The 14,253-nt window shown below is 36.7% G+C and overlaps 1 protein-coding gene across 2 annotated transcripts in view; it reads right to left on the reverse strand.

The window, feature by feature from the left end:
• The window catches only part of s-cup (spermiogenesis-related protein stanley-cup), a 199,725-nt gene that overhangs the window by 72,512 nt on the left and 112,960 nt on the right, over window positions 1–14,253 (reverse strand). The window contains exon 1 of one of the 2 annotated variants that reach the window (XM_081754538.1): window positions 302–801. The exons of the other annotated variant lie outside the window; for it this stretch is intronic. Coding sequence (XP_081610664.1) covers window positions 302–429 — 128 coding nt within the window. The 5' untranslated portion in view covers window positions 430–801. Of the gene's footprint in view, window positions 1–301; window positions 802–14,253 lie in introns of those variants that run through there. 2 annotated transcript variants of the gene reach the window in all.

The raw sequence follows: 14,253 nt of genomic DNA on the forward strand, positions 1-14,253 counted from the left end.
CTAGGGCGCTCTTGTTCCACATTTCGATTATCTTTTTATCTATTTGAAGATATCACATAATTACTGTAAAATTAGCGGTATTTTAATTTCGCCGGGATGAAGACTCTTAAGAACGAAGAGATGGAAGCAAATGAAAATTGCAATTCCGCTTAGACGAGAAAGATCATAATAATAATAATAAAAAAACAATGACGAGGTAAATAAATATTTCAAATCCATCAAATAAATTCGTTGGTAAGAAAGTGATGAAAGCGTTTATTTTAGTAAGTGAGAGTAAGGAATTGAGTAAGCAGGTACTTACCCTCCCAACAAAACATTGACATTGCCTGCAACACTTATCACCTTCCCATGCGACATTTCACTTTGTTGATCCGATTCAGGGAGGTTAAGTGCTGAACCACTGAAGATAGCGTTCACCACCATTACCATAAGCAAAAATAGATTTTTATTAGGGCGTCTTCTTTTGTATTGTTTCTTTCACGACAACGGACGGAGGGAAGGAGGGATCTTTTTTTTTTTTTTTAACAAAAACAGCATCGATGAAAGCCTTTCATGTTTGGATGCAAATGCCACGAACACTTCTGATTGAAATGTGCATACTTTGCAGTCGATATTTGCCGGCCTTGAATACGAAACAGTTTGGTTCTTCGAAATCCATCTAGATCCATTTCAAGAGTCTTAATTTCTTGTATTTTTTCTTTGTTTTCTTTTGACTGTGTTTTAGCTGTGGAGGGGTAATTTTTCTTTTTAGTTCAGTAACTGGACGAACATTTTTAAGGCCACAACGGTCTTCCCTTTACACCACCGTCACTCCACGAGCACTGACAGAAGCAGCGAAAGCACGCGGTAGGCAGCTCTCGCAAGTGACTGACACGCAAACACGGAATATAAAAGTGGGAGGGGATGGAACAGGGATCGAAAACTGAGCCCAACACGGGGAGTTGGGTGAAGTACTTTGGTATCACGTGGCTTGTGAACGAGACACGCAATGGGCTTTGCTTGTCCGTTGGCGGCAGGTGTCTCTGACGTAACGCGTCAATCTTTCTTTGAACTTTTGTAGAAATTGGACACTTTATCAGTTACATTTGAATAATTTTGCTTCTCAATTGCGAAATAATAACACGTTTGTCTTCCTTTCTTTATGGCTGTTCTATGTCAATATGGGAGAATGAATGTGTTCTTTTAGAAAACGTGTTTCTGGCTCATGTTTGTGGAAAAAATCCATCTTTGTACATTGTGAATTTTTTTCTTAATAATGAAAACTTCTCTTTTGACAGGAATATATAAATAGTCATAAATTTTAGGTATTGTGGGGAAAAAGTCATAACATGTTTAATTCTGAAAACAATCTCAATGTTACACCAATGTACCGGCCTCGTCCCATTACTCTTCTCGGTGCGGTGGCTCAGTGGTAGAGCATTCACTTCCGGTGCTTGGGGTCCCTGGTTCGATCCCAGCTAGCGCCATATGGACTTTATGGTGGACAAACACCGTGCTCATGGGCTTTCTCGGGGTTCTCCCGTTTCCTTCCACTTCCTTCATTCCACCATTTTATTCATTTCTCATCATCATCGTCTCCTTTAGCCTAACCGGCATAATCGTAGGACGTAAAACTTAAAGATTTCATTTCATTTTTTCCCATTACTCTTGTCTTTCTCTTGGTTTATAATTAGGAACCGCAATGGTTCACTGGTAGATAGCTTACCTCTTGTTTATGGGCTTCTCTCAGGCCCCCACTTCCTTCATTCTATCATTTCATTACTTATTAACCCTGGTTCGAAACTCGGCCAAGCCACTTTATGATAGACATCAAGGTCGTGGGTTCTCACGGGGAAGTCCCGTTTCCTTCTTCTGCCAACTGTTTCACCATCATTCACTTCCTCATCCCATTTTTCATTACTTATGATCGTCATTGTCTCCCTTACCTTCGGTACTAATCGTGCGACATTTAACTAGATAATCAATTTTTATTTCATTTGATTTAAAATTTTCGGACATAACAACGTGGGAACACAGGACAAAAGGGCATTATTCGAAATAAGTTATAGACTTTGGATTTACTACAAGATTGAAACGACTGAGAATTTCTTTGGAATGACTGGTCACACTGAATGATAAATTTTATTGAGCTTTCATGTGTAGCGTCTTCCTGCAATAACGATCTATGCAGGAATGGTAGCACATTGGTTCAGTGGTCTTCTGTTTTACCTCTAGTGCGTGGTATCATTGGTTCCGTCTCCGGTTAAGTAAGTGTGTCATAGAGAACATCAATTGTGTGGGTTTTCTCGCGGTTCTCCAATTTCCTTCCACATTCTGATTGTATCAATCCTTTCATCATTCAGTTGCCTTAATCATCCGTCTACCTTAGCACAATGGACATAATCGTGGGATATTAAACTGAAAGACTTCATGTCATGATTTAATGAAGGAAGATACCTACTATTAATGCCAGTTCCAAATTATGGCTGCGATTTGAATCGGGTGCAGTTGACGAGTTCTCAGACTAAATGATGCAAGATCAAACCTTACTGTATATGCCGTTACTCACCACAGTATATCACGTTAAAGAGAAAGATGAATTGAAGAACGGTACTATAAATGTGTATGACTTAAGTAATGAAAGAAATATGAGTAGTGAGTTCTTTACTTCTTTGTTGTTTTTTGAAGCGATAGTTTTAAGTAGGGATGGGCAAAACCGGTTTTTATAAAAACCGAAAACCGAAAAACCGACATCTCGATTTTCTCCAAAACCGGTTCGGTTTTTCAGCGAAACCGGTTTCGGTTTTCTTCAAAACCGGTTCGGTTTTCACCGAAACTGGTTTCGGTGAAAACTTTTCGAAAACACATAAGACTATTTCTGTGGAAATGGATTCGGTTTCCGAAGAACAACGAAACACCATTCTGGTCAGAAATAGAACAAATTAAAAAAAACGGAATCGGTTTTGAAGAAAACCAGAACCGGATCAGGTGAAAAGCAAACCGGTTTTGGAGAAAACCGAACCGGTTTTGGAGAAAACCGATAACCGGTTTCGAAAAAACGGAACCGTTTTTTTGAAAAATTTCAAAAACCGGTTTCGTTTTTTCTAAAACCGAAAAACCGGTTTTTGTGCTCACCATTAGTTTTAAGTAAGAGTCGGATACAATTCACGGTTATAATTTTAGCTTCTTTTAAATTTTTACCAAAGGTTAAATTTTAGGGAAAATAGAATGCACACTTGCACTGATATACTTTATTTCAAATTACATTGATCAGTAGATGCCACACATACTATTTTGTTGGAGACGCGGAGGCTCAGTGGTAGAGAGTTCACCTGTGGCGCTTGGGGTCTTTGGTTCGATCCCAGCTCGCCCCAAGTGAATCTCGTTGTCGAAAAACAACGTGTGCGTGGGTTCTCTCGTTTTCTCCACTTTCTTCATTCAACCATTTCCTTAATATCTCATCATCACGTCTCCTTTAGTTTGGCCGGCATAACCATGGGACGTAAGACTGAAAGATTTCATTTCATTTGATACTATTCTGTTTTGTGTTAGGATCTTCCATCCAGTATGGAGGGAGTGCTAGATTACTTCATTTGTTTGATCGAATTATCGACTTGCCTTTTTAGCACTGAAGCTACATGAGACGTGACCTCACACATTAAAGGGAGAATCCGAATCATACTAATGAATTCAAATTTTAAGACGTTCCTATCTGGAATTGAACCCGGAACCCCGCGCACATAAGCATGACCGATAGTCCCTAGATCATCAGTATTGCATCATTAAATATAAAGTTTATCGTATTTGTAAGTTCCTAAAATTGAAATAAAAATGAAAATTTTCAGTTTAACGTCCCACGATTATGCTCTTTTGGCTAGGGATGAGCACGAGACAAGATTTGTGGCTGTCTCCTCTCGAAAATATGCTGTAAAAGTGATGTCTCGACCCGAAAAATGTATATTTCTCTATTGGAAAAGCCGTGTCTCGACTCGAATTTTGTCAGGAAAATCCTGTCTCGACTCGTCTCGTGCGCATCCCTACTTTAGGCTAAGGAAGACAATGATTAAAACAAGTGAATGATGATGGAAGAATTTGTGAAATCAGAATGTGGGGGGGGGGAACGGGATACGTCGAGTAAACCCACGGATACGATATTGTTCACCACAAACGTACTTCGTCTGGGTTCGAACCAGGAACCCCACGCATCTGAGGTAAGTGCTCTACCACTGAGCCACCGTGGCACATTTTCTAAAATTAATGTTAACTTAGTAGAAACAATATAAACATCTTTCACTAAGTTTTTTAATTTGCCTTTGTCACCGTCCTATGGCTCATTTTTTTGATTCAAAAGAAACATTGGGAAAATAGATTTATTCTGAACTTTATTAACCAACCCTCGTATAGATCCAAATGTTCTAGAAACTCTTTTGTCATCGTTTTGGTATGTCTCTTCGTCTGTGTTGGTGAGCCCGGGCAAGATTTTGTGACCATATATGGACATACGTTGCAGAGACAGTGATTTCCTTTGTGAACGCTCTCTGAGTCCGGAAAGGACGGGAAAGTCGCAAAAACACTTTGCTTCTTGTCATTGTTCAACGCTGATTTGATTATTTAAAATGTCCGCACTTCTTCAGCCAAAGAGTGCGAACCTGTTATCATACGTCATCACCGGAAAGCTCCAGCCCCGAGAAGATGTATATGATAGTGAATTGGAAAAGGCATTCAGTCTGCAGTGGACAGTTTGAGGGAGCTTTCTTACTCCCAGTTTTCGCGTCGTAGCGCGCCCTTCTCCGAAGAGCAGCGTACCTTGCTGCTTAGAATGTAGCCCGTTCGTTTTGAGTTGCAGCTCGTTTGTGATGAAGAGGCCTGCACTATCAGTTTAACAGTTTATTAATTAGTGTTGGAATTTAAACGTAATAGTTATTCACGAGAACATTGTCATACCACTAATCAATTGGAGTATCTTTTATTATTGTGAATGAAAGCTGAGCTTTAAAACACGATTTGATTGATGACATTAAGTTGATAACATACGCATAGCGTTACCCGGAAAACTTAGTGAAGAGGAAACGATTGGGACTCAACCTTGGAACTTCAACTTCAGAAATAGTGCATATACTCGGATACAGGACATCGAAGGCGCAACATCAACAGGCTAGCCGAAGAAACACGTGAGTTTACTAACATTTTAAGCCACCACATTATTTATTATTAAAGCCACGCCACCATCGTGTCATTAGTACTAAATTGTTAATTGTGCATATATTGGAAGTGTGAATGCATGTAATATTTATGCTGACATAATAATATTATATTTCTTTTATCGAAAAGTGATTTTATCATTTGTGATATGTTTAATACTTAATTTTCTTTATACATGTAGCTTAACAACAAACTTTACGTTGCTTACGTTTTCATTTGCCATGTTCCCAGTCATCGTAAGTTGAAACTGTAGGCATGGGCAGTAATCGTATTCGTCATGGCGTAACTGGGAATCATAGCTAAGAAAAGGGGAAGTATATGAGAAATAAAAGTTACTCCGAACCACGACGTAAATAACGATTACACCTTAGTAGATCTTAGAAGTAACTTGTTTTTTCAACTTTTTATGAAAACAATGAAGGGCAATGAGACCCTGTAATCACCCTTGTATTGTTACATTACATGCTTCCTCTAAACTACAACTATATTAATAACTGTCTATAAAACCGGAAGGATTCTGTATCACCCTGCTAAAGTAAACTTTTCATTACAGTATTATATGGGTAATAAGTATTACTTTTTCCTACGAATAACTCTGGTCGGCAAAATTAAACTTTTTTTTCGCTTCCACGAACGAAAATAGGTCATTCCTATAGGTTACGAGCTCCTGAGTTCGAATCCGTAACCGTTTCTCTCCAGGACGTACCAGTTTTCAGGGAGGAGGGGTGTTTCAATATCCACCCAAAGATGCTATTCTCCACTCATAATAATTTGCACGTTATAATTTAAATATCAATATAAATTATGCAGATAAAATTGCATAAAAAGTTAAAGTTTAACACTTACGTATCACTTGCTTTTCCTACTCCTCTTGTAATTACTACAGAGTGTCTCGCGTGTCACATTCCAACAGAAGTCTGCCAACATATTCACACTCCATTTACCACTGTAGCGCCTCTCCATGGTAGCTATTTTCTGGTGAAACCTTTCCCCGTGTTCGTCAGAGACCCCCTAGAGTTGTACATTTCAGGGAAGAAGTCCAGGTGGAAATGCAGGAAGTGTAACTTCAGGGACATATTACATCACATGTTACGAAATGAAGTAATTAATCTGCCCACAATGTTTTTGTAATCAGGTGACTTATGATTCCCTAGAAAGTTACTGCACACTTCTCGAAAGGCCTCCTAACCCTCACTTTCCACTTCATTAACCTTAGAAGAAAATGTAGTATCCTTGAAAACGTCTCTGATTTGAGGTCGCGTAAAAACACCTTTCACCTTGGCCTCGCTGAGTCTTGGGAATAGTTTTCTGAGATGATTAAACGCTTCACCATCCCGGTTCAGGGCCTTGACGAAGACCTTCATGAGCCCTAATTTGATATGAAGGGGTGGTAAGAATATTTTCTCCGGATCCACAAGACGTTCAGTAGCCACGTTCATCTCCACTGGGACCAGTTGCTTCCTTGGCATCCATTTTTAGATGGTGTACTGATCTTTGGCTCGACTATCTCAATAACACAAGAAGCAGCAGTGTTCTGTGTAACTTCCTTGTAAACCTGTGAGCATGGCAATAACCTTAAGGTCAGCGCATACAGATCACTGGAACTGGTCGGGTACTTTATTTTCTGCAATAGGTTTCGCATGTTCTCGTATGTTTCTTTCAAATGTACAGCATGAGCAATAGGGATGGCTGGTTTTTCATTGCCATTGTGTAGTAACACTGCCTTGAGACTTATCCTAGAGGAATCTACAAATAGCCTCCAATCTTCAATGTTGTAGTTCAATTTCAGTTGTCCCATAAGTGATGGAATGTCACTACAATACACCAAATCACCACCCTTTGTAAAATTAGGAACTAGGCTCACCTCTCTTTTCCTATACATCGATATATTCACATCTTGGTTTAGTAGATTCCATTGTTGAAGTCGTGATGCAAGCAATAGGGCCTTAGACTTGGGAAGGTTTAAGTCTCTGATCAGATCATTCAGCTCTTCCTGACTTATCACATGTGGTTCATTAGTGTCAGGCACTGGACCGTAATTGGGATCTCACTGTGTACTCGAAGATTCTGCAACATCCTCACAAGCAGCAGGTTATGCATTGGATGAAACACTGCACAGGATTTATGAGTCTGGTGGTACGGGTACAGGCAGACAAACATCATGTTTCACAGGTCTCCTCGCGGAATCCACGTTAGGATACTGTATTTTATGCTTCATGTTGTTTGAGAAACCTTTTATATTAGTCAGGAAGAAGTAACAATAAGAAACATGATCACGGGGCTCGCGTCAAACCATAGGTACGGCGTACGGCATCGGTTTATGTGTGTCTTTCAACCATCCTGTGAGAGTACGAGCACACGAGTTACAACTTTGTTTCGGAGTCCAAACGCGATCCTGGGCGCCGATTTTACACCCGAAGTACAGATGGTAGGCTGTCTTCAGGAACGGTGACAATGGCCTACTTTGTCCCTTGAAAATCACTTCCTCACATATGTAGCAGAATGAATCTGTCGAATTGTTGCAAGTTCTCGGCATGTTCTTAATTGACACAAACATCAATATTTTACGCAGAAATATTTTTCATCTACAGTATACACAGACACAGCGTAACACCACCTTCTAACACGAAGATCAACTCGAAACTGAAATATTTGTTTCACGCAACAACGTGGTGTATGTCTTGGCGCTTTTTTCAACAATCTGTCTGTCTTCTAGACAAAAGAGTGCCGACGAATGATCGCAAGTTGATTACGAAACCTTTCTCCATCAATAACGCCTAGGTCTTAGTGTATGCAGTGTGGAACGACAATAAATCTTTGCAACCCAATGGGAGGGGGTAAGTTTCTGGGGAGTCGTGAGCTAGAGAAAAGTATGTTCCTGGGATATAGCCTAAAAACAGTTCTTGGATTAAGATAAAAATTCAGAAGTATGCACTCCAAACACGGAAAACACATATTAAATACGAAACATACGATTTTTCTGTCAATTATGGAAACAGCACCCCGCCAAAAAAAAAAAAATATATATATATGTGCTGGAACTTTCTCGATGAGATATTCGTAATTAGCTTTTCGCAATCTACCCGGTACACCCTTTCATCCTCGTGGGAGAATTTTCATGCCGACCAGTGTTATTGTCTGTAGTAGGAAATTTTTACGTTCGTAATGTTTCTCTGCATTTTTTCATTTCTCATAGTGCACAATGCGTTCTTGAATACACTACCTGTATTAGTTTATCATCTTTTGACAACCTAAGAAAATGGATGCCCAAAGAAAGTTAAGGATTGTTTGAAGATCCTACAAATTTACACTTATGTTTTTCATAATATACATTCAACCTGTGGTTTTCCGTCCTTCATCCTGTGGTTGGTGTCTTAGCTTATTTTTTGACAAGATAACTTATTCTGCTATCCGTTTTCTACTGTACATTCATATCCAAAATTATTGTCGCATGTCTATAAATACGCATGTCGCATGTTGTATTAATATAATTTGATAAGGAATTCATCCGGTATTTCTTATAATGTTAATAAGTGTATAATCAGCAAAGACATGTTTGTGGCAAATTTCATGTCAAAAGAGCAGTAAATAAGAACAATAAAACGAAAACAAAACTTTCTTGTCTATTTAGCAACATTTGGTTTTACTCATTATAATTTTCGTATTTATAATTCTTTTCCTATGAAATTTAACACAAATATACATTTCCCGATTATGCACATAGTATCAGTACTAAAAGTACTCTGCAAAATCATTATCAAATTATATGCTTACAAGAAGACAGTCATAGATATGCGACAATCTGAAAACGATTTAGGGCGTGAAAACTAACCATCGTGGTTGAAGGAGGAGTCGCCTGAACTTAGCAAAGGAGTGATAATGAAATATCTACTACTAATTGAAACTATAAATATTTTCTAGTAAAGTAAATTTTGAATAAATTATATTATTATTCTTAGTTTCTGTATATGTTCATTTTAGAAGTAATTTTCCCAAATCGGACTTCCGAAGAAACTTATCGAATCGAATTTATTAAGTGAAATTTAATTCTTTGTAATTTAATCTCAAACCATAATTGATAACTATCCAATATCTGAACTCCATGATCTGAGATCGACCACACATATGAATTAGTCAAGAGAAAAAAAAATATATATAAACTTATAAACTCAATATAAAATTTATGTATCGTCTCCATAAGAGTTTCAACTTTCTGAAAAAAAAGATGTATTTAGGCTCATCCTGTTATTTTCGTCTCACTCCTAGAGCCGACTTTAGATTTGTTAGTAGCGGTCTTTCATGACCTAGGTTATTTACCTTAACACATATATTAAAACATGACACATATATTATAGATGTTAATATGACAAATGACATTACTAAAATTACTTAAATTAAATCTATCATGCATTCACTCGCTCACTCACTCAGGACAGTGTATGTATGTTTAAAGGAAACCAACTAGCTACAAGGGTACAAATAGTTTATTACATTCATAGTGAAAAGGAAAAATAATTACATAGAAAATCTTAAAAGCACAAGTTCTTGGTTATATATTAATAGAATACATAGAGTTATATTTTAGTAACTTTTTATATATTCAATCAACTTGACAAATAAAAAATAATAATTACATATATTATATCTTAGGCATGCTAAGCAAATTATGATTTGCGACATACGCAAAGAAGACACTTATTTCACTTAAAAAAAATGGACAAAGAGGAAAGAAAAGAAAAAAAACTTTTAGGTGTATTAGAGGAATTTGAAGCTTAAAATATATAAAACGATAATCATGCCTGTTGTTCTGTATGGTTGCGAAACATGGTCGCTTACTCTGAGGGAAGAACATATACTGAAAGTATTTGACAACAGGATCCTGAGAAGAATATTCGGACCCAAGAGGAACGAGAATGGGGAATGGCGGAAGCTTCATAACGAGGAACTACATAGTTTATACGGTTTACCCAACATTGTTAGGGTCGTCAAGTCTAGGAGGCTTAGGTGGGCAGGTCATGTAGCTAGAATGGAAGAAAGTAGAAACGCTTTCAAAGTCTTGACTGGTAGACCCATAGGAAAACGACCATTAGGAAGACCTAGGCGCAGATGGGAGGATAATATTAAGATGGATCTCGCAGAGATAGGAATACAAAGTAGAAACTGGATCCAATTAGCTAAGGATAGAAGTCAGTGGAGAGCTTTTGTGAACGCGGCACTGAACCTCCGGGTTCCATAGGCCATAGAGTTAGTTAGTTAGTTAGTTAGGTGTATTAGAACTTATGAGTCTCTACCTCACGTCGAGACATAAAAAAAAGTATTCTTTGTACGTCCTGTAGCGTATATCAAACTCGATCATTCGAGATCACTATTAATGCACTAAAGGTAGTGTCCAACACATTTCGCTCGATTTAAATTCAGTTTATGTTTATACACATATATTTTGCTTTATAACAAACCATTTGTCCAGTATATACGAACTACCAGTTTGTAGCTGTATTTGCATATTGAAAGTTCTACCCATCTAGGGATTTCTACTCTATTTGGTCAGAGGAGAATTCTCCTCTCGGTTCAGTCCATTTTTGGATTCATTATTTAGTAACTCCAGGTCACTAGTTAGTCATTCATCACTTGGACGCATCAATACACTTTATTTGTGATTTACTTATAACTTTTACTCATAGTATTTATATTTGAGAAGATCTTCACTAGTTGGGAGGATTATGGTGATTTATATCATGGTAAAACACTGGTTAAGTCATAGGATACACATTGGAAAACAGGGGGGGATTCTAGGTACACTTTCCAAACAAAAAAAGTTCTGGTTGATCACTAAAGGATAATATTTGTCGAGGGATTAGATTACATTTTAGACCTGCCGTTATTTTGAAATGCATGCCATTGAAACTGTTTACATTATTGATTACTAATTACATTTATTCAGAACAAAGAAAATTATTTAAGTTCGCGGCGGTATTCTTAAAAAGAAAATTAGACTACATCATTCCATTCGTTGGAAAACATTACTTAAAACCATGGGGCAGATGCGGTGCTCTTACATATATCCATATTATAAATTTAACATCTTACATTTCACTTTAATATTCTATATTTCATACATATTTACATTTCAACGTCTCTCTCTCTCTCTATATATATATATATTCAATACACGCGCACACATTTAATTACATTAACCCCAACAATAATTCGTATAAGAAGACGGTTGCAACATTACACCAAGAAACAAAACTTCCGACATATCATCATAAAATATTATTTTCCTTAATACCGCGCGTCTATTAATTTTAAATTTTCACATATTCAATTGGAGAGTAGATCAAAGAAAAAGAAAACTTGTGAGGCAGGCACGTAACACAGAACATTCTTAAATACATGAACAAAACAATTTTTATCTTAACTTTGGGCCCAATATTACAACAACATTCACGGAAATAAACTAAATGGAAAGTGACCACTGGATAAAAAAAAATCCCAGACGGACAATGGTGAAGGAATGAAAGTGGAAAATTACAGTGTACCGAATCGTTACTCACCCCGTCGATGGGTCAAATATAATGTAAACCCAGTCCCTAACTATTTCATCAAACGAATCGTGTCTTGAGATGTCTCAGCTGGTCATTTCGGTTAAAAAAAAATATATATTATACATTAATTCATTGATATATTATATTTTCAAAATCGGGGGGGGGGGAAGGTTAAAAAATTAAAAAAAAACTCTAGAGGAGAAGTAGAAGAAGTATAGGTAAAGAGAGAGGAGACAGAACACTACAACTACGAAAGATAAGTGGTCGAATTTACGTATACAACATAATATAACCAAATATTCTCTTTTATGCCAAAAGGGGTTCGGCTTACCAAATAAATAGCCGAAAAAGAGGTCTGCGAAGATGAGACAAGTCTGTGTCCCCGATGGGATTTTCGAAAAGACAAAGGCTTTAGGGAAATCCCACCACTCGCCGTATCCGGTCAACGCTCTTGCAGATCCCGGAATCCTCCGGAAGGTTAGAGAAGGCGCTAATTTAGAATTTCAAAAGAAAAAAAAATCATCCGACCTCTCGGAAACTAAAAGATTCCAGAATAGTAACGAAACTAGAGTAATAGCTAAGATATCCCTAATTAGCGATTTGCCAAAATAAAAAAAAAATTATTAAATAAACTGAATTTTGGATCGGTGATTTCTATTGCCAAACTTCACCGATAGCTCCCCTTCGCAGAATGCGCTAAATTCTGAGGCATCGATTAATTTCCATCACTATCTAGTTTGGAAACTAAGAAAAGAAAACGAAAATATTCAAGGGGGGAGGGGTCGATGCCCGGGTACGGTAAAATAAATTTCAATAACTAACTGTTTCGATTCTGTAATCCTGTCTGTCCTATTCAGTCTACAAACACTGTATGGTAGCGTAATATGAAAAAAATATCTCAGAGTCATAGGATCTTCTCTATTCATAACCGACTGTAAACACAATTCACAACAGCCCAAAACGCCAACTATTTGGTATCATAATCGATGAACAATTACATTTAGTTAGCCATTACATGATGCTATCCCTACCCTGCTGTCAGACAAAATTGTTATAAATAAATACTACTATTATGGCATACTCAACTGCGAAGTAAAAATACATGCTGATATATAACTCGCCTACCTTGTCGAGTGATGTCTCGGCGTGGAGGTCAGAACTCGAAACGATTCTCACCACACATTTACGTTTCATATATATATATATATATATATATATATATATATATATATATATATATATATATATATATATGTATATATATATATATATATATATATATATATATATATATATATATATATATATATATATATATATCAACATATGGCTAAAATATACCGGGCCCATGTATACACTATACGGGTGTCCTATCATCTATTCACTTTTACTACAATATTCATATTCATATTCAAATGAATATTCATATATTCATATCATCATCTTTTTCCATTTACTACGACGTTATATTTTAAAAAACACCCTGTCTCCTCTATCTACGCCCAGCCTACATACACATTTCATCATAATACTTAAAAAAAATCTATAAATCGCGTCCCGACCAACACGCAAGAAACATTACTCGAACCCAAGACTTCTTTGCCACACAAACCATCCTATATCTTACTTCGCAGCTGTTTCAAAACAAATCTCTATATAGAAATATTCACAAAAAATAAAATATGTGCGATAATATTGCTGAATGTGATAGCATTCTGACAGCAACAATGAAAATTATTCTGCAACTACAAGAAAAGAATTGGAATTCCATATCACAATTTCAGAACGGAAATAACATCACATTGGCTGACTTCGGTTAAGAATCTATGCATAGTTTATTTACTTAAATATTTTCATTACTAGATTACACAGAATGTTGTAGTTTTCAGAATATTAAAGTGTCAGATCACATTATCCAACTATCTGTTCATATGGGCCGGAAATTATGTTTACTCGGTTTTAATTCGAAAATACAGGTCAATTTTATGAAATCTAAATCACTAACTGGGTTCAATGGTAAAATATGCACAACTGATAGTACTGAATTTCGACACAAGGGCGCTAGTAACTATTTGATCGAACTGTAAACCACGAAATGTGACCTTGTACACTGAATTATTGTACTATATTACGTTCACTTTCAAATATGGATTATAAGTTCATTTAATGACGGAATACGAAAATCGAATAGTAAATACTACACTGTCCATATTTAATTATCTCACGCTCCCAATCACTCACTACCACAATTACTACTACAAGAAAATATTTACTACATTACGAATACACACATACTACTTAAACTACAAGACATATTATACTAATACATACTAATCATCACTACCATTAATTTTGTTATCTATTTAACACACATAGAACTCATCAGAGTTTACCATTTTTTGTTCAAATCGGCTCTAGCTGATGTAGGGGAAGGAAATGGGCGGTGAAAACTGAACCAATTAGTCCTGATTAACTCATGATATTTTATCAGATACTGGTCAAAACGTGTTCAAGGGGAACATACTAA

This window comes from Thermobia domestica, chromosome 1, assembly GCF_964235325.1.
Source record: "Thermobia domestica chromosome 1, izTheDome1.hap1.1, whole genome shotgun sequence".
Taxonomy (NCBI): domain Eukaryota; kingdom Metazoa; phylum Arthropoda; class Insecta; order Zygentoma; family Lepismatidae; genus Thermobia; species Thermobia domestica.